The following is a 26,587-nucleotide window of genomic DNA, read 5'->3' as shown; positions in this document are numbered from 1 at the left end:
GACAAGAACATACAGCGTAAGTTCTCCAGGACGATTCCCAGGGAAGAGCAGTGAGCTATAATAACAGGGAAATATTTGAACTGGTCACGCTCCAAGAGAAAAATAAACAAGAGGTTTATAATAATATGAAGTGTGTGAATCTGAAGAGACTATTCCGGTGATGAGCAGTCATCAATGTGATATTCTCACTCACAGAATGATGGAATTGGAGAGGAATAATTTCTTTGGCAAATCGTAGGATTATACAGCACATAAGGAGGACATTCCACCATGCATGTGTCAGCTCTTTGAAAGAGCTGTCTAATTAGTTCTACTCCCCAGCTCTTTCCCCGTAGCTCTGCAAATATTTCCTTTTCCTGTATAAATTCAATTCCCTTTGCAAAAGTTGATATTGAATCGGCTTCCATCGTGGTTTCAGAGACAGCTATTTCCAGATCATAGCTCACGTTTAAAAAAAAAATGTTTCTCTTCATTTCACGTGTGTATCTGTTGCCAATTATTTTTGTTTCCTCTGGTTACCAAACGTCCTGCCAGTGAAAACAGTTTCTCTTTTTTTTATTCCTTGCGAAATCATTGATAATTTGGAACTCCTGTCTTAAACCTTCTCACACTTCAATGAGAACAATCCCAATTTCTCTACTCTCCCCAAGTAACTGAATTCCCTCATTCCTCATATGATTTCACTAAGTCTTCTCTGTATTAAAGAAAAACCCCGCAGATGTTGGAAATCTGAAACCAAAACAGAAAATGCTTGGAAAACCGAGCAGGTCTGGCAGCATCTCGGGAGAGAGAAACAGAGTTAAAGTTTTGAATCTGCATGACACTTCTTAAGAGCTGTAGTGAGGTAAAAAAAATGATGGATCCTTCACGTTTCTACCTCTCTTCAGCTCTGAATAGGTTATACGGACTCCAAACTTTAACCTTTGCTCTCTCCATAGATGCTGTCAGACCTGCTGGATTTTTCCAGCATTTTCCATTCTTAAGTCTTCTCTGTACCCCCTTGGTACATCACGGTTGCACTGTTGCTTCACAGCTCCAGGTTCGATTCCCGCTAGGGTCACTGTGCGGAGTCTGCACGTTCTCTCCGTGTTCCTGTGCTGTACTTTTCTTCTTTGAAGTGCAGAAGATTTTAGTTTAGACGGGCAGCATGGTCGGCACAGGCTTGGAGGGCCGAAGGGCCTGTTCCTGTGCACAATTTTCTTTGTTCTTTGTGTCTGCGAGGGTTTCCTCCGGGTGCTCCGGTTTCCTACCACAAGTCCTGAAAGACATACTTGTTAGATGGACTGGACATTCTGAATTCTCCCTCTGTGTACCCAAACAAGGGGCGGAATAATAATAATCTTTTATTGTCACATGTCTGAAATTATTGTGAAAAGCCCCCAGTCGCCACATTCGGGCATCTGTTTGGGTGCACAGAGGGAGAATTCAGACTTCTCAGCCGGTACGGGAATTGAACCCACACTGCTGGCCTTGTTCTGCACTACAAACCAGCTGTCTAGCCCACTGATCCGTGGCAACTGGGGGCTTTTCACGGTAACTTCATTGCAGTGTTAATGTAAGCCGACTTGTGACAATAAAGATTATATAACAGATCTTGAAAAAAGGGTGGCTCCCAGAATTTGGCACAACATCTCCAGCTTAGGACCTAACGAGAGATTTGTAATAGCTTAGCATAACTATCTTAATAAAGCCAAGGATGATTTGTTCTTTTTTTAACAACTTGTGCCGTCACCTTGAACGATCTGTGTATGTCTACCCCCAGTTCTTGTTCCCGCACTCACTTTAAAATTGGACAAATTAATTTAAGCCCCCTTCATTTGTCTTTCCAAAAGGCATCCTCTCACACGTCTGTGCATTAAAATTCATCTGCCATGTTTCTGCCTAATTCACTGGTCTGTCTACATATTTTATACCCCTGACCTTTAGGAGCATCCTCCACATTTTTCACCGCATTTCCAAAGTTTGGCGTCATCTGCAAATTTTGAAATTCTGCCCCCGTACCCAACTCAAGGTCACTCATCTGTGTCAAAGTGAAGAATGGTCCTAACACTGACCCCTAGGGGACACCACTGTGCATTTCCCTCTAAATGTCAGCCCGTCGCAATTCATTGCTTTCTGTGCCTTCACTCATTTTGCAGCAATGCTCCCTTTCACTTTAGGCATGGAACAATGTACAAGCTAGCTCTAAACTGGTTTTGTTTATTTGGTCGTTATGATACAAGGCATTTGGGCAGCACAGTGGCGCAGTGGGTTAGCCCTGTTGCCTCACGGCGCCGAGGTCCCAGGTTCGATCCCGGCTCTGGGTCACTGTCCATGTGGAGTTTGCACATTCTTCCCATGTTTGCGTGGGTTTCGCCCCCACAACCCAAAGATGCGCAGGGTAGGTGGATTGGCCATGCTAAAGTGCCCCTTAATTGGAAAAGAATTAATTGGGTACTCTAAATTTATTTTTTTAAAAGGGTACAAAAAAAAGGATACAAGACATTTAGGGCTCTGAGGATGCCGAATACGTCCATACTGAATTGGGGCATAGGAATTATTAAATCAATGGATTGAGGTGTCGGGCAGCGGGGGCCTGATACCAAAATACTTTTAGCAACAGAAAGCGGATATATATCTCTCCTTAACCTTGTTAGTACTCTTTAGGAGGCACAATTTTGTACAGCATTATTTGAATTTGGTTGGCTCTAAATGACTAGAAATGATGATGCATTGAATTGTAAGATGTACCGGAAAATCAGATAATGGGAAGAGTTGATAATAGGGAACATATTGGAACGATTTGCTCCCGGCATGGTGTAAAAGATCTATTTGTCTGATTTATGAACTGGCAACAATTTTCCAATTACTAAAATGACTTCTCTCAATTTTGCTGGGCACAACAGATTTTTCAAAACTTTATTTTTAAAAGGTTATGCACTTAAAATGAGTAAAAGCTTGTTGAGTAACGAGGGATGGTGAAGATTAGAGCACAGTGAATTAGTGTTAATTTCAGTAAGCACTTGGAGAATTGGGATAACGACCGAAGAGGAAAGCTTGGTGCTGATTGTGCATAGGTACATTAGCTGGGAATACTTGTAGAGTCTAAAAGTACTGGGGGCAATGCCAAGGAATGCCCTTCTCCTCCCACCCCATTCCTCCCCTCGAGGGGTTGTACCAACCTCTACACACCCGCCGGGGTCCCTTCACCAGCTTCACATTGGTCCAGACCTGATGTATCATGTTGGTGAGGAGGGAAGTCCCAATCTGGGGGACGGTACAGTGGGGAAGCCTGCTAATGGGGTGACGAAGACAATTGCGGCCTACAATCTCGCCAGCAAGATTCTTGGTTTTGGCCTCACGGAATTTTCCACCCATATCACAAAATACCCGCCCGCCAGTTCAGCTCTGATGTGAAGATCTTCCAGTATGACGTTTACCTTTTACTCGTACGTTTCTTTGATGTGGTCAGCAGCCATCGTTCGGTTTACTTGAATATTCTCTCCCCTCTCTCTTCCCCCCTCACACTCTCTCTTCCCCCCCTCACACTCTCTCTTCCCCCCCTCACTCTCTCTTCCCCCCCTCACTCTCTCTTCCCCCCCTCACACACTCTTCCCCCTCACTCTCTCTCTTCCCCCCTCACTCTCTCTCTTCCCCCCTCACTCTCTCTCTTCCCCCCCTCACTCTCTCTCTACCCCCTCACTCTCTTTCCTCCCCCTCTCTCTCGTCACTCTCTCTCTCCTCCCTCCCTCTCTCTCCCCCTCTCTCTCTATCCCCTCACACTCTCTCTCTCACTCTCCCCCTCACTCTCCCCTCCCTCCCCCTCTCTCTCTCTCCTCCCTCCCTCCCTCCCTCTCTCTCACCCATCCCTTCCTCCCTCCCTCCCTCTCTCACTCCCTCTCTCACTCACACCCTCTCTCGCACCGCCATCCTCTCTCACTCTCCTCTCTCACTCTCCTCTCTCACTCTCCTCTCTCACTCTCCTCTCTCACTCTCCTCTCTCACTCTCCTCTCTCACTCTCCTCTCTCACTCTCCTCTCTCACTCTCCTCTCTCACTCTCCTCTCTCTCGCTCTCTGTCTCTCCCTCTCTCTCCTCCCTCTCTCTGTCTTTCTCTCTCCTCCCTCTTTCTCTCTCTTCTCTCTCTCTCTCACTCCATTACTCTCTGGAGTCATTTCCTGCCCTTTCTTAGTTGGCACTTTCAGAGTTACCAAGCTTTAGACTTGGTCCAGCTGAGATTGCTGAGTTCCATCTATCGTCTGGAACTCGAGACCTTCCTCCTTTCCATTGCCATTTGGCTGTCAGACTAATTCTGCCATTGTGTAGACCCAATTTTACTTTTGAGGGCTTCATTTTCGAATCACCATGTTGAGACACTTCACACAGATCTGTGAAGGTCATTATGTTGCATGACGCACCTTTGCCCAGCTTGATACTCCTCATGGTGACGGTGTGGTAGTCACCACTGTTTGTATATATCACATACATGAGATGTAATACGGTAATGCTCCTGTACTACAGGTATGGGGGTAGATCCCTGCCTGCTGGCTCCGCCCAGTAGGTGGAGTATAAATGTGTGGGCTCACCGAGCTGCAGCCATTTCGGCAGCAGCTGCAGGAGGCTACACATCTCTGCTTAATAAAGCCTCGATTACTCTCGTCTCGTCGTAATTGATAGTGCATCAATTTATTAAGCAGAGATTTTACAACGATGGACCTCCGCATCAAGCCAGATCGCCTGCAGCTGCACCCTCAAGCAGACAATGCCAAGTCATCTGCCTTCGCCCATTGGCTAGCTTGCTTCGAAGCCTACATCGGATCTGCGACAGAACCACCCACAGAGGCACAGAAACTCCAGATCCTGAATACACGGCTGAGCTCCGATATCTTTCCCCTCATTCGGGACGCGCCCACCTACGTTGAGGCCATGGCGCTTCTGAAAGAGAACTATATTCAGCAGACTAACAAACTCTACGCCAGGCACCGCCTGTCCACGCGGCATCAACTCACCAGTGAGTCCTTGGAAGATTTCTGGCGTGCCCTGCACGCCCTGGCGAGGGACTGCGATTGCCAGGCCGTTTCGGCCATTGAACATTCCGAGCTCCTAATCAGGGACGCTTTCATTATGGGCCTAGGGTAGGCGTACATCCGCCAGCTCCTCTTAGAAGCTACCCTCGACCTCGCCGCGACCAAGAAATTTGCGACCTCGCTAACAGTCGCCTCCCGTAACGTACAAGCGTACGCCCCAGACCGCACGGCGCCCCCCTCCTGGACATGGTGGAACCCACCAGTGAACACTCTATCGTGGACCCCACCAGCGACCACCCCATCATTCACTCCAGCAGCGACCGCCCCCAGCCAACTCCAAGCCTGCGCCACGTGGCAGCCAGCCAACCCCGGGGGACTCGAGTGCTACTTCTGCAGACAGACAAAGCACCCCCGGCAGCGCTGCCCGGCGCGGAGCCCACTCTGCAAGGCCTTCGGAAAGAAAGGACATTTTGATGTGGTGTGCCAGGCCCGTCCGATCGCTGCTGTAACCAGGCCCATTGTTCCTGCACCCCCCACGTGCGACCCGTGGGCACCGCCATTTTCATCCCCGCAACCCACGTGCGGCCCGTGGGAGCCACCATCTTCCTTGCCACAGGACACGTGCGGCCAATGGCGCTGCCATCTCCCCCCCCCCCCCCCCCCCCCCCCCAAAAATCAGGCCTCGTGCGGCCCCGTGGGCGCCGCCATTAATAACGCTGCCCGCCACATGTGCCCTGTGGGCGCCGCCATCTTCCCCGCCTCAGGACCCCTGCTCTTCCGGCACCTCATCTGACCGCTCATCGTCCACAACCGCTGCCGACCAGCCAGGGGCCTTCCATCACCAGCGCCAGCTTGCCTCCATCACGATCGACCAGTCTCGGCCGCACAACCTCGCAACCGCGTTGACAACAGTAAAGGTCGATGGGCAGAAGACATCCTGCCTTCTTGACTCGGGGAGCACAGAGAGCTTCATCCACCCCGACACGGTAAGGCGCGTTTCCCTCGTGGTACATCCCATTACACAACGAATCTCCCTGGCCTCCGGATCCCACTCCGTGGCGATCCGGGGGTACTGCACTGCCACCCTCACCATCCAGGACGTAGAGTTCAGCGACTTCCAACTCTACGTACTCCCCAACCTCTGTGCTGCCTTGCTATTCAACCTGGACTTCCAGTGCAACCTCCAAAGTCTAACCCTGAAATTCGGCAGGCCCCTACCACCCCTTACTGTGTGCGGCCTCATGACCCTTAAGGTCAACTCGCTTTCTCTGTTTGCAAACCTCACCCCGGATTGCAAACCCATCGCCACCAGGAGCAGACGGTACAGTGCCCAGGACAGGACCTTCTTCAGGTCTGAAGTCCAGCGGCTACTGCGGGAAGGCATCATCGAGGCCAGCAATAGCCCCTGGAGAGCCCCCAGGTGGTAGTTGTGAAAACGGGGGAGAAACACAGGATGGTCGTCGACTACAGTCAGACCATCAATCGGCACACGCAGCTCGACGCGTACCCCCTCCCACACATATCTGATATGGTCAATCAGATTGCACAGTACCGGGTCTTTTTGTCAGTGGACCTGAAATCTGCTTACCACCAGCTCCCCATCCGCAAGGTGAACCGACCATACACTGCGTTCGAAGCGGACGGCCGCCTCCTCTACCACTTCCTTCGGGTTCCCTTCGGCGTCACTAATGGGGTCTCAGTCTTCCAACGGGAGATGGACAGAATTGTTGACCGGTACGAACTGCGGGCCACCTTCCCTTACCTGGATAACGTCACCATCTGCAGCCATGACCAGCAGGACCACGATGCTGACCTTTCCAAATTCCTCCACACCACCAAACTCCTGAAACTTGCATACATCAAGGAGAAGTGCGTGTTCAGCACCAACTGCTTAGCCATCCTTGGCTATGTGGTGCAAAATTGAGTTCTTGGGCCGACCCCAATCGCATGCGCCCCCCTCATGGAACTCCCCCTCCCCCACTGCCCCAAGGCCCTCAAACGATGCCTTGGGCTTCTTCTCATACTACGCCCAGTGGGTCCCTAACTATGCGGACAAGGCCCGCCCACTCATTCACTCCACCGTTTTCCCCCTGACGGCCGAGGTTCACCAGGCCTTCAACCGTATCACGGCCAACATCGCCAAGGCCGTGATGCACGCTCCCCTTCCAAGTCGAGAGCGATGCATCAGATGTTGCTCTGGCCGCCAGCCTCAACCAGGCAGGCAGGCCCGTGGCTTTTGTTTTCACGCACCCTCCATGCCTCCGAAATTCGACACTCCTCCGTCGAGAATGAGGCCCAAGCCATCGTAGAAGCTGTGTGGCATTGGAGGCATTGGAGGAAATTCACTCTCCTCACTGACCAACAGTCGGTAGCCTTCATGTTCAATAACACACAGCGGGGCAAGATCAAAAATGATAAAATCTTGACGTGGAGGATCTAGCTCTCCACCTACAATTACAAGATTTTGTATCGCCCCGGTAAGCTCAAGGAGCCCCCCGAAGCACTATCCCGAGGTACATGTGCCAGCGCACAAGTGGACTGACTCCTGGCCCTAGACGACACTCTCTGTCACCCAGGGGTCACCCGGTTCTTTCACTTAAAGGGCTGCAACCTGCCCTACTCCATTGCGAAAGTCAGGGCGATCACCAGAGACTGCCAGGTCTGCGCAGAGTGTAAACCACACTTCTACCGGCCAGACCGTGCGCACCTGGTGAAGGCCTCCCACCCCTTTGAACGCCTCAGCATGGATTTCAAAGGGCCCCTCCCCTCCACCGACCGAAACACATACTTCCTTAACGTGGTCGACGAATACTCCAGATTCCCCTTCGCCGTCCCATGCCCCGATATGAGGTCTGCCACAGTCATCAAAGCACTCAACACCATCTTTGCACTATTCGGTTTCCCCGCCTACATCCACAGCGACCGGGTATCCTCATTTATGAGTGATGAGCTGTGTCAGTACCTGCTCAGCAAGGGTATCGCCTCGAGCAGGATGACCAGCTACAACCCCCGGGGAAACGGGCAGGTGGAGAGGGAGAATGGGATGATCTGGAAGGCCGTCCAGCTGGCCCTACGGTCAAAAATCTCCAGGTCACCCGCTGGCAGGAGGTCCTCCCCGACTCCCTTCACTCCATCCGATCGCTACTTTGCACTGTGACTAATGCAACACCCCATTAACGTCTCCTTGCCTTCCCCAGGAGGTCCACCTTTGGGTTATCGCTCCAAACGTGGCTGGCAGCTCCAGGACCCGTTCTCCTCCGCAAGCACGTGCGACTCCACAAGGCGGACCCTTTGGTCGAGAGGGTACACCTACTCCATGCAAACCCGCAGTGCGCCTATGTGGCGTACCCCGATGGCCGCCAAGACACAGTCTCCCTCAGGGACCTGGCCACCAGCTGGTTTCCCCCCCCCCCCTCCATCTGCCCCGACGCCACCCTTCCTTCCCAACGCACTTCACCACAGCCCCAGGTCCAGGATGATCCGTCCTCCCCCTGGTCCCACCCGGGGGTGAAGATGAGGTCTGCACGCCCCCGGAGTCACCGGCGACCGAGCCGGCGCCTGCATCGCCACCGGGACTGCGGCGCTCACAGCGGAGGATCAAGGCACCCGACCGGCTGAATTTGTGAACTTTCCCCAAAATGTACACTTTAAAATGCTCACATTCATGTAACTGGTTTTTCCACCACCCCGCTGGATTCCTTTTTAACAGGGGGTGAATGTGGTAGTCACCACTGTTTGTTATCACATACATGAGATGTAATACGGTAAGGCTCCTGTACTACAGGTATGGGGGGTAGATCCCTGCCTGCTGGCTCAGTCCAGTAAGCGGACTATAATTGTGTGTGCTCATCAAGCTGCAGCCATTTCGGCAGCAGCTGCGAGAGGCTACACATCTCTGCTTAATAAAGCCTCGATTACTCTCTACTCTCGTCTCGTCGTAATTGATAGTGCATCGAACGGTCACAAGCCATTTGTCACCGATGGACTTGACTGAACCAACATGTTGTATCAGGTATAATTCTTCTTCAGACTCCTCTGCTGATCTCTTTCCAGTGAAATGAAAAATCAAAATGGCTTGTCACAAGTAGGCTTCAATCAAGTTACTGTGAAAAGCCCCTAGTCGCCACGTTCCGGCGCCTGTTCGGGGAGACTGGTACGGGAACCCGCCCTGCTGGCTTTGGTCTGTTTTACAAGACAGCTATTTAGCCCACTGAGCTAAACCAGCCCCTGGCCATCTCTACAGGCTTGTTTTGCTATTTTCTGGTCAAACAATTTAGCTTCTTGTGTTAAATGGGGATAAATGTGAGAGAAAGCACCGGCTTTCCCCATGCTGGACAATTGTTCTTTACCCATGCATGCTGTCCTTGGGATTAAAGGCAGACAGATCTCCAGGGCCTGATAATCTTCAGCCCAGAGTACTTAAGGAAGTGGCCCGAGAAATAGTAAATCTCTGGTAATTTTTCTAAATTCTTTGGACTCTGGAATGGTCCCTACAGATTGGAGGGTAGTGAATGTAACCCCACTATTCAAAAAGGGAGGTTGAGAGAAAATGGGGAACTATAGGCCAGTGAGCCTAACATCTGTAGTGGGAAGTTGCTGGTGTCCATTCTCAAGGATTTCACAGCATAGCATTTGGGAAGCAGTGGTGTAATCAGACAAACTCTGCATGGATTTCCGAAAGGAAGATCATGTTTGACAAATCTACTAGAATCCTTTGAAGATGTAACTGGTAGTCAGCGCAAGGGATTATGGGCAGTGTCCTGAGATGGATAGAAAGCTTGTTAGCGGACAGGAAATGCGTCTTTCTCCGATTGGCAGGCAGTGACTAGTGGGGCATCACAGAGATCTGTGTTAGGACCTGAACTGTTCACATTATATATTAATGATTTGGATGAGGGAGCTAAATGTATTATCTCCAAATCTGCAAATGATACAAAATTGGGTGGGAGGGTGAGGCTGTGAGCAGGGTGCAGAGATGCTTCAGCGGAATTTGGACAGGCTGAGTGAGTGGGCACGTGCATGGCAGAAGCTGTATAATGTGGATAAATGTGAGGTTATCTGCTTCAGAAGCATAAATAGGAAGGCAGATTATTTGAATGGGTGTAAATTGGGAGGGGTAGATACTCTTGGTGTCCTTGTGCATCAGTCGCTGAAAGTAAGCACGCAGGTATAGCAGGCAGTAAAGAAGGCAAATGCTATGTTGGCCTTGATAGCGAGAGCATTTGACTATAGGAATGGAGATGTTTTACTATAATTGTATAGGACATTGGTGAGGCCACACCTGGAGTATTGTGTGCAGTTTTGGTGTCCTTATCTGAGGAAGGATGTTCTTGCTATAGAGCGAGTGCAGCAAAGGTTTACCAGGCTGATTTCTGGGATTGGGATCTGTCATATGAGGAGAGACTAAATCGGTTTGGATTATAGTCATTAGAGTTTAGAAGAGTGAGAGGGGATCCCCTAGAAACTTGTAAAATTCTAACAGGATTACATAGGGTAGATTCGGAAAGAATGTTCCTGATAGTGGGGGAGTCCAGAACTAGAGGTCATAGTTTGAGGATAAGGGATAATAAACCTTTTAGGACTGAAATGAGGAGAACTTTCTTCACCCGGAGAGCGATAAATCTGTGGAATTTGCTGCCACAGAAAGTAGTTGAGGCCAAAACATTGCATAATTTCAAGAAGGAATAAGGTATAGCTCTTGGGGCTAAAGGATACAGGGGGGAAGGCGGGGTCAGGGTAGTGAACTTGATGATCAGCCATGATCATAATACATGGCGCAGCAAGCTTGAAGTGCCGAATGGCCCCCTCCTTCTAGTTTCTATGTTCTCTGCTATTTGTGCACCCTGCCCTTTGTCTGCTATTGCTCCAGTCTTTGGGCTTGGACTATCTCTCAGCACAATGGAGCTCCTAGTCTGTTCTGTCATACATATGCTCTAGCTGTTGTTTCACAACTTTCATGCTTCACCACTCATCTATCGCTTCCTTTAGCATCAGTTTTTCACCTTTCCGTCAATGTGCTCTCACTGTGGGTTCTCTCATTGCTAAGATCAAGCTATCTTTAATCAGATTATCTTTTAGCTGTCCAAATTCCCATGATTGTACTAGCTACATTACTGCCATGACGTACCATTCACTCACTTTCACTTTTGACTCTAGTATTGAATACATAAATGTTCATATATAACATTCACTTGGTGTTCAAAATATGCATTCAAAGCATTCGACATCTCTGTCGCCTTTCTTCATCATTCGTTTCTTAGGTTTCGGATGGCATACACTTTGTAGCAATCCTTCCCCAGCAGTGGTATTTCTGGCTTCTTAAATAAATCTATTGCAATCTCATTGTTTTACCATTGTAATTGGAAAAAATGCTAATTTTTCCAGGCATTATTTTTCAAATGGACTGGAGATGGGATTGGAAAGTTTACTGCAGCCGTTTTTACTCGCTCAGTAATTTACTTGCAGCGTTTGTCTGTTTCCTTTCTCTCTGCAGCCACTATTTTCACTTGCAGCCTGTGTGTGCTTTTCTGAGCGGTTTCACTTGCAGCCTTTCTCTGTTCTTGCTCTTTTCACCACCAGTTTGCAGATGTTGAAAGTTGGGGATAGGGTGGAGGTGTTGACCTTGGATAGGGTGCTCTTTCCAAGAGCCGGTGCAGACTCGATGGGCCGAATGGCCTCCTTCTGCACTGTAAATTCTATGACTATGATAGAATGGTGGAGCAGACTTGATGGGACGAATGGCCTAATTCTACTCCTAGATCTTATGAATTTAGGAAATTAATTGCGCTTCAAAACTATCCTGATGAATTTATGAATTTTAATGTTGGTCCAAAGTTTTAAAAGGGATCACATGGAGACATCCGGGAGTTGTTGGTCAGACTTGGTTTCTTGCGTTGCCAAAGTCTTGCCAGGTTATGGTGGTCGACAGGAGAACTTCTGCATCAAGTCGAATACCGTATGCACTGTGCACAAACTTTTACTCTGTGTCCTTCATATCCCCTTCCCTCAATTTTCTCTTATCCTCTCCCAAAGACACTGATTCGCATTGGGGTGCAATAAACAGCCCTCAACCCAGATTCCAAAGTATTGACTGGCTATTCAAGTTGGGGGGGGGGGGGGGGGTGCGTTGCAGCCTGAGCCCACTCCAATCCTTGGCCAGAACTCCCACATGCAGACTTGTCAGCAAGAGTCACTGTATGGTGAACAGGCGGGGGAACTTAGACAAATTTATTATTTTCAGGGGGTGTGATTAATTAGGGCATCCACAAATTTAGTTTCTCCTCCTATTTCTGCTTCCTGTTGGGGGCAATTAGTTTTTAAGCATTTGACTTAATCACTGACAGTAAATCGCCCTTGATTGCATGATTGTACCATTATCTGCTTAAGTAAAGCCAGGGTCTCCTGCCATTTGAGGCAAAGGCCCTGGAATGTTCAAATTATTCAAGCCGTCTCAGCCACGATTACCAGCTCGAAAGTTCTACTTTTTTGGAAATTAATAAAAGGTTGAGTGAAAGTGCTAAATATATATCTTTGAGGAGTAAGTATTTTTTTCTCCCCTTCTCCCGGCAGGCCAAAGGTTTTGAGCTGGGGTACCTGGAGAAAGTACCGGAAGTAAAAGACACGGTGCATAAGCAATCTCTGCTGCATCACATAGCAACTATAGTGGTGGAGAAATTTCCAGATAGTTCAGACCTGTACTCTGAGATTGGAGCCATCACGAGGTCAGCCAAGGTATGTCAGCGAAAATAAATTCTCTGTCTGTCTAATATCCAGATGTTGCAGCTGTGTCTTCCAGCCCGGGCAGAAGGCAACAAAATATTTGTTCTGCATTTCCCTCCAGAGCTTCACGAATTGAGCGGGTCCGGGGTATTTTGGAAAACCCTTTACCCACCCACTGCATTTAAATGGGGTTTTGGTAATCGACGCACCTCGCACTGATTTCCAAGTTGTAATACTGCGTCAAACAGTCAGACGTGACTCTTTTTGGAATTGGGAAATATGAAGCTTTGATATGTTACTCACAAAATGGGCAAGGTTGTAAAATGACATGTGGAATCCAGCCAGGAGATTGGAAGTTTTGTAATGCTATCTGAAAAAATAGCTCTTTCGCGTATCCCATGTGTGGCGCAGGTTACTGAGGCCAGCAACTTAAATGTCTTCATTTCAGGAACAGCGCCGATCAGACCGCTGCTGCTTTCTGCGCCACAGCAAATGGGCAATACACCTAAATGCAGGAGGGCAATTGCGGACAGTCACAGCAACAAAAAACAATCTTCATGGGGGCATTTTCTGCTATTCTCCCAAAGCATAACAAATAAGAGCAGGAGCAGACCATGCACCCCCCCCCCCCCCCCCCCTCAGCCTGCACCCCCATTCAATAAGAAAATCACTCATCTTCTATCTCTACTGCCAAAACTTTCTATCTGCCACTGAGAATCACCATCTCAACAGACCATCATTGCATTTTGGGCCCCAGTGCATGACGCAAGTCTCGCTGGTCTCTCCAGAGATGAACGGGACCGATGTCAAACAAAGTAAAACAACCGCTTCAGTTTGTCTCAACGATTCTAACTACCTCTGAAAAGATCCACTTGAGGGCAAAACTCTTTGTAGATATAAAAGCAATAACGTGCATCAAACGTAGATGGTTAGGTAGCACCTGATGGGGTTAACCCTTTTTGTTAAGAGTTCAAAATGGCAGCTTGCCTCTCTGATTCAATGCTGGATTTCGTTCTCCAGGCTTTTCTATTTTAAATTCCATCATCTGTTGTTTTTTGTGCACACTTCTCTTTTCTTTCTCAAGCTTTATTCCTCCTTGGACAAATGCCCAACACAGTGCACCAGAAGATGACTATTTTGCATTGGTTTGTGGATCAGACAGAAATGGGGATGTTTGCTGATGAGTGCAATATGTTCACGCTCATTCGTGACTCCTCAGATACGCAGTGTATCTCCACTCGAGGAGTCACAAATGAGTGTGAACATTTTGCACTCATCAGCAATAGAAGAAAGGTAAAGACTTGAAACATCGTAACATGTACCTTCTATTTATAGCTGCTGACTGGCCTGCAAGCTGTTATTTGTATAATTTATTTTTCTACGTTCCTTCAATTTATCTAATAAATGAAAGTGTGAAGTAGGTTTATATGCCACATTTCACCATTTTAGATGTCCCAAGAAATTACAGCCTGGTAATTGTTGAATTGTAGGGAGCATAAGTGTCGCAATCGAATGGCCTTGCATCTGACTTAGTGAAGTGGCAAGTCCGTGTGCGACGCTCGGAACGCCTTGCAAGATCACCTTGCTGGGTGAGATCCAGATTAACATATTTAAATGAGCCAATAGCGCCCAGGAGATCTCGCTATGGTACCGTTTGGCACAAGCCCACATAAACTAGGTGTAACGGCACCTGGGGGGGGGGGTTGTCCCCATGCCACTGGAGTCTCCCAGTGGGGTCGAGCTCTGGGAAGGGTGGTACCCTGGCACGTCTGCTGGCATCTGGGCACCTTGGCACTGCTAGCCTGGTACCTTAGCATTGTCACCCAGGCACTGCCAGGGTACCAGGCTGGCATGGTGAAGGTGCCAGGTTGCCTGTGTCAGGGATTGGGCCTGGGGTTGCCCTTATGAGGTGGGGTGAGTGGAGTATTTGAGTACCTCCTAAGTGGCACATTGGGGCAGTGGGGTAGTTTTGAGGCCACGGTGGGGTATCCAAGGGAGGTCGAGAGATCGGGATGGCATTTTTAAAAAACGACGCCCTGCTCTCTTCCTGCACTAGCGAGCTCAGCACATCAGTGCAGGAAGTGAGGCAAGTGCAGTCGCAACGGGCCATTCTCAACCAAGGCCAAGAAAAATACCCAGAATCCAGTTTGATACTGGGGTCCTTCTCAGCGCTGCAGACACCGAGAAGGACCCTGCTATACGCGTCCAAAATGGGACATTTTGCACATGAAAGCAGGCCCAAGAATTAATTTTCATACTATAATGTTCAGACGAAATCTCGATTTTGAGTGATTAATTTTCCTGTGAGGGAGGAATGTTGACTCTGGAGACCTATGTTCGACATTGAAAAGTGCCTTGGAATCTGAGAGAGCATTCAGGGCCAAAGGTTTTATCCTAATCACAGCACAACTGACAGTGCTGCCTCCCCTAAGTTCCTCACTGCAGTGTCTCTGGAGCGGGACTTGCACCCACAACCTTGTGATTCCGAGACTAGATTGCGACCAACTGAGCCACAGGGGAGGCGATTTGGGGGGGGGGGGGGGGGGGGGGGGGGGAGATTGCTACTGATTCCCTGATGCTATTACTGTTAAACAGAAACAGATTAGAAACGTGGCAATTGAATGTTGAAGCTGCATGTAACTTCTTAAAATTGTTCAGTTTGCTCCTCTCTATGCGTTTCTCCTGTGGTGCTTTAATCTCTCAAAACTCTTAGTTTCCTTGTGCCTTTACAGGGGATGCAATAATCAATCAATCTCGCGGCAGCCAAGCGTAAAACGACATGCTGTGCAATAAAAAATGTTACCTCACAAAAATGCAGCTCACTTTTTATATTTAAATTAATTGATTTTCAAATGTCGCTTTACAGGAGGCAATTGATAGCTGTCGAGATTATTTCTCTTCTTATGCTTTTATTTCTCAGCCGTACAAAGGGGAGGCCTAACGCTGACCCTTTACCCTTCCACTTCCCCACACTCTTAAAGCAGGCGGCCATTTTTGTTTGTCATTTTGCCACCAGCAACAAGAATCTGCTGGCTTGGCCCAGCAATGGGAGTGGGGTGTTTTGTAATGCTGCTGTCAGCCACCTAATGACAGGTTTACGATCCAGTTTTTCCTGTTGGGATATTTACTCCTGCAGGCTCTTTCTCACTGGAGTAACTCTTATTTGCCGTAAATCAAATGCAGGAGCAGTTGGGAGTTAGCATTTGTTAAACTAATTGCTTTATCGTGCACAGGAGCTGCACTGAATCCCTGAGGTCCCTTTGTCTCAAAATGCTTCACCACCTGAAAAGCAGACCCCCAAGAATTTTGCTCAGGGGTAGAATTTCTCTGGCAGGACCTCAGAATGGGCAGTTGGAGCCCGTGAAATCCGGCAGAGATTGTGCTCACCGGATCTCTGCTTTTGTTGTGCCTGCTTGCAACAGACTATCCTAAAGTTCAGTTCAGTCCATAGCTCAATGCTGAACTCGACTTAAATTAGCTTGGGCAAGATTCTCTAAGTTTCTCCTGTGTGCTGTGCATGCCAGACAATGGACATATTCTGCATCCTTAATGAGCTATATCCAGGTTTGTGCGAGGAAAAAGTCTCTCCTTCGAGACCCGTTGCCTCATGTTATTTCTCCCTCGAGCCCCCACCCCCCTCTACTTCTCAGCTGACGCTGGGCTGCTACGGTTGGCCCTGATGTGGATAATGCAACAAAGCAAAATTAAATAAAAGTCAGAATGTCAGCAAATGTTCGTGCGCTCTCAATGTGCATACTGCCACAGTGGTGAATGGAATATTGCTGGTTTTTGATCATTCTGTGTCATTGTCAAATTGTTCCCACAGATCATACTCACGCTCCCCAAAAACGCACTCAGCCCCAACTTGCTGCACATACGATGTCTCAATCCCGTGCCAGCCTCCCTGAAATGGTGCCAGAATGGGGCGACTAGGGGCTTTTCACAGTAACTTCATTTGAAGCCTACTTGTGACAATAAGCGATTTTCATTTCATTTCATTTTCAAATTCCTGCACCAGCGATTCCTCCTGGCCTTTGTAATAGAATTGCCACTGTCAAATTTATTACACCGAGTGTCCTTACAGGAGATAACTGTCCCATTAGTTTGAGCCGTATTCAGATCAAAATCTAAGAAGTCAAAATAAATCAAAGCAGAAAATGCTGGAAACATTCAGCATCTTTGGAGAGAGAAAATGAGAGTTAACATTTCAGTTTGACTATTTTTCATCAAAAGAAGCATTGTTATTGTCAGGTGGATGTACTTTAAGAAATGGGTGTTTATCAGATCGCTGCAGTGATGTCAGTGTGTGGGTGGAGTTGGGCTGTCTTTCTGTCTTTTACTTTTGTTTTGAGCTGTAAAGTGTGGCTCTCTTCTTGGTTTCGTTTTCAGAGTTGCAGAGCTGTATTCAGAGCAAGCAGATGTGTAATGATCTCTCTCTCTACAAGCTGAAGAATGTCTTCAGCTCACTTGATGATTTCAAAGTAATACCTGTTTCTGTAGAGAATTTAAACCTGTCTTTGTTTTTAAAAAAGGGTTGAACTTATGGATTTGCTCGGAAAGATATCAAGGGTTACCTATAGGGTATTGTATCTGTGGGGTTACATGTGTTGGTCGTTGATAAGATATTTACTGTGCGTTTATAAAATGTTAACCTGAGTTCATAGAATAAACATTGTTTTGTTTTTAAAATACTTAAGGTCTCTGTTGCATAACACCTGGAGAGTGGACTTGTGCTCCCCATAACCAAAATCTATTAAAAGTCATGGGTCAGGTGAACTCTATGATATACTTGGGAGTTTTCTAAACCCTGGCCCATAACATTATACCCTCTCCCACTGCCCAGTCTGAATAAAGTTCTGATGAGGCATGGCTCTGGGTAGTCTAACAGCTCATTCCTGAATGATCTCCATTTTTCCGGCACTGACTTTTCTACTTCAGCTCCTTGTCTGCTTGTTCGTGTGAAACTTAACTTCCGAAATAGAGGAGGTCACATTAAACCAAGAGGCGGGGAGGATAAAAAGCGATCGCGAAGAAAACGTCAGATTAATTTTTTTTAAAAACTCATTATTCTCAGGTGGACTTTGACCAGCTCCAAGAAAACCTTTGTCATTTGGAGCGGAGGTGTAAAGCCTCATGGGACCACCTGAAGGCTATTGCAAAGCACGAAATCAAATCTACCCTGAAGCAGAAGATGTCCGAGTTTCTGAAGGATTGTGCCGAGAGGATCATCATTTTAAAAATTGTCCACAGGAGAGTAATGAACAGGTACGAGATGCGGACGCTCGTTTCCCAAATTGCCCCAATTACTTCCTTTTTTATTGTGAGGAATGTAAAAGACGTTTACACGATCGTTTTTGTTTACAGAGTTTTTGCGATTCCAGAAAGAAGGGAAATGGGGCTAATTTTGTTTTGGGGATTTTTTTTTTCACCCAGAGCGAGGCAAAAGGGTTGAGACGAGGCCGGAGTTGCAAAAAAATAGGAGCAAAATGCTGGTCAAGAGATCACAGCAAAGTGCTTGTTTTATAAAACTAAAGGTTGCTGGGTGTGGGTAAAATTAAACATTTGCAGAGTATTATGATTCATTTTAATATTCCTTTATTTCTCCTCTTGGTTCCTTTTGAAATAATGTTATTCATGTGAAGATGAAAAATATTTTGAGTGTGCAAACGTTTCTTGAGGTTGTGGGGTGGGTGCGGCGATGGTGGTGGGCACAGTCAGGGAACAGATTGCTGAGAATATTTAAAGCTGAACGTTGACAGCTAAGTGCTGTGGCATGATGCAATAACTTGCTTGCTGCAGTTATACTAATGGCCGTCGCGAGGAGGGGTTTACAAAAAGGAGGAAATGTCCCCAAGATTGAGAAAAGCGACAGAGTGATGCTGTAATGGGACACCTAAGTAATGGTCAAAGAGAAGGGTTTGGAAGGAAGGTGCATCGTAGCTCAATAGATCATCAGCCAATCATGAGGGTGGGTAATAAGTTGTGGGTCAGAAGGGGCATGCCATAAAATGAGAGGACACTTCTTTAATTCAATCCCCTTTATGCTCCTGCCCCTCCTGCGTTGTGTTCCTGATCTTCACCAGTCATCAAAGGGTGATTGTTTCCTGCAAGGAAGAAGGGGAAAATCGCAGGTTACCCAAACCCATTGGTTAAGAGGCTGGATTCCCCTTGGGTGTGTTTTCACCAGGGCAGGGAGGGGTGGTTGGGGTGCACGTGCAATGCAAGCTGAGGTCAGCCCACCTCGAGCTGTCCCCCATGGCACTGTGATTTGCCACCCAGCTACCGTGCAAGATTTGCAAAGCTTGAAAATCTCGTGAGATTCAATGGAATCGGGCGATTTGAATCTCGCCCTCGCTTGGCGAAATCCATGTTAGCAATTTTAAATGAGCCATTAGGCTCATTTACATATGTCTGTACCAGATTCTCCCAGCGCCTCAGATCTAACGGCCGATCGTGGGAGACCTTGTCAGGGGGAAGTTTAGTTCTGGTTTCCACAAACATGGACCACGCATAACCGCACCTGGAGGGGGTCTCGGGCCATTTGGGATCCCTGGGTGGTCGGGCTCTGGGTAGGGTGGTACCAGGGTGCCTGAGTGGCAGCGATGCTGGGGTGGCACATCCAGGATGGCAGGAGCAGTGTCAGGCCGGCAGTGCACAGGTGGCAGGTTGGCCGTGTCAGGGATCAGGTCTGGGCTCCCTTGCCTGAGCTGGGGTGAGGGGGCTCGATGACCCCCTAAGAGCTAAGTTGGGTGCAGTGCGGGGTCAGGAGCGGCAGTGGGGTGGCTGAGGAGGGTCAAAAGATTAGGGCTGCATTTAAAAATGGTGCCGTGATCCGTGAATCACCTTCCTGCACTGGCAAGCCAAGCTCATCAGGCAGGAAATGGTGTAAATGTGGCCTTGGCGGGCGTTCCCCACCGAGGTAAAAAAAAAAACGCAAAGTGCCGCTAAACGCTCCCAAAACAGGATAATGTTTTTGTCCTGCTAAATCGCTCCCTATAACTACACACCATGGTTCCTTTTGTTTTAGAAAATATTTTATTGAAGCATTTGTCATTTTCACAGTTTACAGTTTAACACTTTAACACTCCTTAAACAACCGCGCGGGCCGACACACGCAAAAAACCTAAAAACATCGTTCCCGACTACCCCCGCCCTATTTCCTAATTCCCTGTCCTTGTCTCACACTACCATGCCTCCCATTTTCCTCTTTACTCTCCCCCCCCCCCCCCCCCCCCCCCCCCCCCCCTCCCCCCCCCCCCCCCCCCCCCTTACTGCTGATGTTCAATTTTCTCTGAAGAAGTCGATGGACGGCTGCCACCTCTGGGCGAACCCCTGAATTGATTCTCTCAAGCCGAACTTCATCTTTTCCAGGCTGAGAAGCCCTGCCATGTCGCTGACCCACGCTCCTGACTTTGGGGGTTCCGAGTCTCTCCATCCCAGCAAAATCAGTCTCCGGGCCACCAGGGAGGAGAAGGCCAGAACATCGGCCTCTCTCCCCCTCTTGGTCCCCAGATCTTCCGATACCCCAAATATTGCCAACCCTGGACTCGGAGTCACCCTCCCTTCCATGACCTCTGACATGACGTCCACAAATCCCTGCCAGAATCCCCTCAACTTCGGACACGCCCAGAACATACGTACATGATTTGCCTCCCACACAGCGTCCACACCTATACCCCACTTCCTCAAAGAACCTACTCATCCGGGCCACAGTCATATGAGCCCTATGAACCACCTTGAACTGGATCAGGCTAAGTCTGGCACACGACGAGGATGAATTAACTCTCTTCAAACATGGTTCCTTTTTTAAAATCATATTTGTTACCATGAAAACCTGATTGAAAACAAGCAATATGGGTATTATTGATTAGGTGAGCACAGAAGGAGGCTGTTTAGCATATCAATGTGTGCAGGCCATTTCAAAGAATGATCCATTTAGTCCACTATCCTGCTCTTTCTCACATTCCTACAATTTGTTCTCCTCAAAGTTTTCTCCAATTCTCTTTCAGAAGCGTGGCTGCATAACCGGACTTTACTACAGCTAAATATTATGAAGACCAAAGCCATTGTCTTCAGTCGCTGCTACTGTCATGATATGCAAACATAGAACATAGAACAGTACAGCACAGAACAGGCCCTTCGGCCCTCGGTGTTGTGCCGAACAATGATCACCCTACTTAAACCCACGTAACCCGTATACCCATAACCCAACAATCCCCCCATTAACCTTACACTACGGGCAATTTAGCATGGCCAATCCACCTAACCCGCACATCTTTGGACTGTGGGAGGAAACCGGAGCACCCGGAGGAAACCCACGCACACACGGGGAGGACGTGCAGACTCCACACAGACAGTGACCCAGCCGGGAATCGAACCTGGGACCCTGGAGCTGTGAAGCATTGATGCTAACCACCATGCTACCGTGAGGCCCCTAACATGCAGCTAATGAACACATTGAATAGGACACGACCACTGAGCAGGCAGGACATTCAGGGGCGGTATCTCACTATAAAAGGGATGAGCCACTCACACCCCGCCTCTTTCCACAGACCAACATCTACAGAGTGAGACAGGGTGTATCCTCAGCATCACACCCCAGCACGTGGCTTAGAGCAAGCCTGGTTCAGTTAGACTGAGTTACTACATTTAGATTAGCAGAGAGTCGAACTCATTGAGAGCTGTGCTAATAGTTCAATAAAACACATTGAACTCACTTCCAAGTCTGGAGCATCTTTTACTCAAAACTGCATCAAGTGGCAGCTTGCGTTATTCCAAATTACATAACACAACAGCTACGACTTCCATTCTCTGGCCACGATCTGAGGTTTTGCGACCTTGGGACCATGGGATGTTTTTTCAACCGCGCATCACCAAAACCGCTTACTTCTCATCTTCAGAACCTTGCTCATCCCCAGCTCTGCCTCAGCACAGCTGTTGGTGAAACTCCCATCCATGTCTTGGTTATCTCTCAAAATAGTCAGTGCCAACTTACACTATGCACAAACTTGAACTCAACCAAAACTCTGCTGTCCATATCCTAACTCTCACCAGCGTCCTCCGCCCATCACCCCTGTGCTCACTGATCTGCATGATTCCCCCAGATCACAAATGTCCTGCCTATTAAATGTTCATCCTCGTTTTCAAGATTCCCTTCCCCACCCTCCCTCTGTATCCTCTATGAACACAACACATCTCAAAGATCTCTGCACTCCTCTAATTCTGGCTTATTAAGCATCCCTAGTTTGAATTGCAGCCATGCATTCATCTGGTGTTGCTCTAAACTCTGGCATTCCCTTCCTAAGCCCCTCTACTGCTCTTTCCTCCTTTCAAAATAACCCGTGAAGCCTACATCACGGTAGCCTTGTGGATAGCACAATCGCTTAACAGCTCTAGGGTCCCAGGTTCGATTCCGGCCTAGGTCACTGTCTGTGCGGAGTCTGCACATCCTCCCCGTGTGTGCGTGGGTTTCCGCCGGGTGCTCCGGTTTCCTCCCACAGTCCAAAGATGTGCAGGTTAGGTGGATTGGCCATGATAAATTGCCTTTAGTCTCCAAAATTGCCCTTAGTGTTGGGTGGGGCTACTGGGTTATGGGGATAGGGTGGAGGTGTTAACCTTGGGTAGGGTGCTCTTTCCAGGAGCCGGTGCAGACTCGATGGGCCGAATGGCCTCCTTCTGCACTGTAAAATTCTATGATCTATGTTCTATGATCTTCCTATTCTAATATCTCCTCAAGGATTTCAGTGTCGACCTTTGGACAAAGAACAATACAGCACAGGAACAGGCCCTTTGGCCCTCCTAGCCTGCGCTGATCACTTATCTTATCCAGACCAACCGCCTGACCCCTTTTGTACCCCGTCTGTTCATGAGCATATCCAGATAAGTCTTAAAGGTCGCTAACATATCTGCCTCAACCGCCTCACTTGGCAGTGCATTCCAGGCTACCACCACCCTCTGTGTAAAAAAGACTTTCCCCGCACATCTCCACTGAACCTTTCCCCCCTCACCTTGAACCTGTGCCCCCTTGTAATTGTCATTTCCTCCCTGGGAAAAAGCCTCCAACTGTTCACTCTATCTATACCCCTAATAATTTTATAAACTTCTATCAGGTCACCCCCTCAGCCTCCGTCTCTCTAGGGAGAACAATCCCAGTTTATTCAATCTCTCTTTGTTTGAACATTTTCTTGTAACGCGCTTTGGAATCTTGCACTAGGTTAAAAATCCTAAATACAAATTGTTGATGACTTTGTACGAGAGGCACAAGCTTGTCACTGGATTGTTCTGGCCAGTTCTTCACAGAAATTTGGGTTTGGAAACCTCCAGAGCCCTTTAGGCAAAGCAAATTTTCTCCAAGTCGTTCGTAGAATTCATAGAATTTACAGTGCAGAAGGAGGCCATTCGGCCCATCGAGTCTGCACCGGCTCTTGTTAAGGGTATCCTACCTAAGCCCACTCCTCCACCCTATCCCAGTAACACTATCTAACCTTTTTTTGGACACTAAGGGGCAATTTATCATGGCCACTCCACCTAACCCGCACATCTTTGGACTGTGGGAGGAAACCGGAGCATCCGGAGGAAACCCGCGCGCACACGGGGAGAACGTGCAGACTCCGCACAGACAGTGACCCAGCCGGGAATTTAACCTGGGACCCTGGAGCTGTGAAGCAATTGTGCTACCCACTATGCTACCGTGCCGCCCTGTTAAGTGTCTGGGGTCAATTTTAGAATTGTAAAAATTGTAGAAATTGGCATTGGCAGGGCAGTGGCCTTGAAATTGGATTGTTACCACTCCACTGTTGCCATGTTTAAGGGGCCAACCACTGGACTGTGTAGCTCCGCAAATCAGATTTCTGTGATATACATAGGGCTATGAATATCATTTTCAGACACAACCAGTTTGAGTCTGAGAAGCCAGAAGAAACGGGAGTGATTCTCATGGGAAGAAGCAGGGCTGCTGCTCGTCAGGCACCTCCGCGCCTCTGACGACCACCCCATTGCCACCAATTTGCTTTCCTGCTGGCTGGCAGTTCTGGACCGCTGAATATTGGATTGTGCTCAACACACCCAGCTGTAATAGTATGTTACTTTGTGGAGCAGTGCACCAGTTACAATTCTGTGAGGAAGTCAGTCCTCAAAATAGCTTCGACCTTTTTGCTCCTGGGATGGATGGGCCAGTCAAAAGTTAAAATCAACCCCACCTTGCCAAACAGGCTTGATGTGCAAATTAAAGCACGTGACATAGAAGTTGTTTCCTCCGTAATCAAAACTTAAGCAATTCATTAGTTGGTCCAGATAATTGAAAACCACCTCATCCCCATTGTGCTGGAAAGTCTTATAATTCCGCTCTGCAACCAGAGAGACTTAGGCTGTTTGGAAAGGCTATTAGGGAAGATGAGCTGAAAAAACTTTGGTAGGCTCAAAATCAGTAATACATTAAGACATCATCATAGGGATGGGTTAACTCAGTTGGCTGGATGACTGGTTCATGATACAGAGCAATAGCAACAGTGTGGGTTCAATTCCTTTGCTGGCTAAGGTTATCCATGAATGCCCTACCTTCTCGAAACTTGTCCCTCGCCTGAGGTGTGGTTCAATCGCCACCAGTCGCCTCTCTCTCCCTCAAAAAAGACCAACATATGGTCCTCGGGCACTATGGCGACTTTCACTTCACTTCAGTTTTCAGGCCCTATAAGGCAACTTGTTGCTTTGGGGAATCATGGAAGTACTTGACTTTGTATCAATTCACAAAGATAACTTCTACAACTGAATTATATGAATCTCACATAATGATAACTCTTAACTTGTTGTGAAATAAAGCAACTTAATTTTTCATCAGGCCACAACTGATTTATCTGTCAAGTATTTTCAGACCAGTTAGCATAGCATCTTCTGAAAGAAATGGCTATCAGCTCGAGGTGATAAGGAGGTTATGAGTTGTTCTATCATAACGGTACACATTAGACAGGGTGAGGCATCTCCTATGAAAACTAGATGTTCAGATTGCTAATGGGAAGCTGACATCATTGAATCCAAGAGAAGTAAAGCACACTTAAATTCATAACCCATATCCTCAGGAAAAAGGTTGAAGAAAATGTGAAATGAGTGCCAAAGTTTGCTGGAGCTTTTTTATATATGGCATCTTCCATTGGTTATGATGAGTGTGATGTTCTTTATTGAGTTTCTCAGGATGGATTAAAGTTGTAGTGTAGCCAAAGAACATCAAGCTATGTTATTAAACAAAGCTAGTTTATTATATTTTATCTATGCTACAGAACTCTCTACTGCTGATCTATCTTCACTCACACCTACTCCAAGTTTCTCCTTACTCCTTCTTACACCTTCTCCCAGAAGTCTGAGAGGCATTCCTTTTTTATAGGTCTTCTCCCCAGCTCCATCCGGTGGTGGAATATAATATTACATTAACTCGTAATGTGGCAGACATTACACATAATTTCACATCCCTCTTTCTTTGAAAATGTTTGAAAACATTTTTCAAACATGCATACATACGTGTATGGGAATATACCTACTGTGAAAGGTTAACAATGTAGTTATCAAACTTTTACAGTTCATGAATCGTGTCTGTACTCAATATTCACTGTAGTAGTGTGGTACACAACCAATAAGTCATCAGTTCAGTTGATCGGGTTTTCGACTGGTTGAACCACGTTTGGTGCCTGACATGGTCTTTTTTTCTGTGTTTGTGGTGTCGATTTCTTGTCTTTGCTCTAAAAACTGGTTGGCTTTCTGGTTTTTGAGCAAGTGCCAACTGTTGCAATTTGTTGGAATGCTGCTTTTTTCTGCTCTTTTTCTTCCTGGCATTAGTGCTGTCATACATGAACCTGGTATGGTTTATACACGCACATCTGTCTGTGCTGTCACGAATGGTAGGTGTTCTTCACACAATATTCTGTGTTCCTAGCTTGTTTGCTAACTGGATTGCATCCCATACTGCATGGTTTGGTAAGAGTTACTGCAAGTCCCAATACTTTGTATCCATTGAATTGCCATGTATTGGCTAGTTGTTCTTTGGTCAAAGTCGTACCTTTGTGCAAATTCAGTTATTCTGTAGTTGCTCTTTGTGTTCCCGATCAATTCCTTTTGGCTTATCTGATTCATTTTTGAAATTTTTACTATCCGTTCCCTTTGGATTATCTGATGGACCTTTGAGTGTTTTCATATCAGTTCCGTTTGGATTATCTGACGTACTGTTGATCTTTTTAGTATCAGTTCCCTTTGGAGTATCTGATGTATCTTTGAGCACTTGTGCTTCTCATCTGGAGTCAACTCCTCCAAGATGTCTTCATTTTATTGTTGGCTGTTCACAATTGATGTGCTCTCAATTGATTTGTTCGCTGTTGCCATTGTCAGCCTCTGCACAGTCCAGCTGAGATCTGTCAATCTCGCCGTTGTCCTCCACAGCTTGTACGCTACTTGTGATCATCTCGTCATTGCTTGCAAATAAAGTAGACAGACCTTCGTAGTCTTCCTCGTCTGGCTCATCATCTGTTTCAACGCTGTCCTCATCGGATGACTGCGGCATCATATCTCGTGGCCAGTTACAATGATCCTCTGTCTTCACGCTGTCTTGAATGTACAGTCGCTCAACGAGGTTCAGGGCTTTGCACGCTTTCGCTCCCAATATGGACACTCGTTTTGTGTCCACAATGGCAAATTGCACAATGTGACTTTGATTGTGCATCCATCCTTCTAGGTCACATACCCCTAGCGTTTCAATCGCATTCTCACTAGGCGATCAGCCGTATCTGTCCATCAAAAACTGTCGGTTGAACGTTCCGGCGGTTCAAATCAGAGAGGCTGAGGAGATTGACACTCGTTCCCATGACGAGCTTGCAGTTGATT

At 47.5% G+C, this 26,587-nt stretch overlaps 1 protein-coding gene across 19 annotated transcripts in view; it reads left to right on the top strand.

Annotated features, from left to right (window-relative positions):
* The window catches only part of fhod3b (formin homology 2 domain containing 3b), a 678,530-nt gene that overhangs the window by 605,931 nt on the left and 46,012 nt on the right, over positions 1-26,587 (top strand). For all 19 annotated transcript variants that reach the window (XM_038796751.1, XM_038796753.1, XM_038796754.1 and 16 more), the window contains 2 exons: positions 12,575-12,736; positions 17,799-17,989. In XM_038796751.1, the coding sequence (XP_038652679.1) occupies positions 12,575-12,736; positions 17,799-17,989 (353 nt within the window). The remainder of the gene's footprint in view (positions 1-12,574; positions 12,737-17,798; positions 17,990-26,587) is intronic.

The sequence above is a fragment of the Scyliorhinus canicula genome, chromosome 5, assembly GCF_902713615.1.
Source record: "Scyliorhinus canicula chromosome 5, sScyCan1.1, whole genome shotgun sequence".
In the NCBI taxonomy this organism is placed as follows: domain Eukaryota; kingdom Metazoa; phylum Chordata; class Chondrichthyes; order Carcharhiniformes; family Scyliorhinidae; genus Scyliorhinus; species Scyliorhinus canicula.
This window is presented reverse-complemented; position numbering and strand designations above follow the sequence as displayed.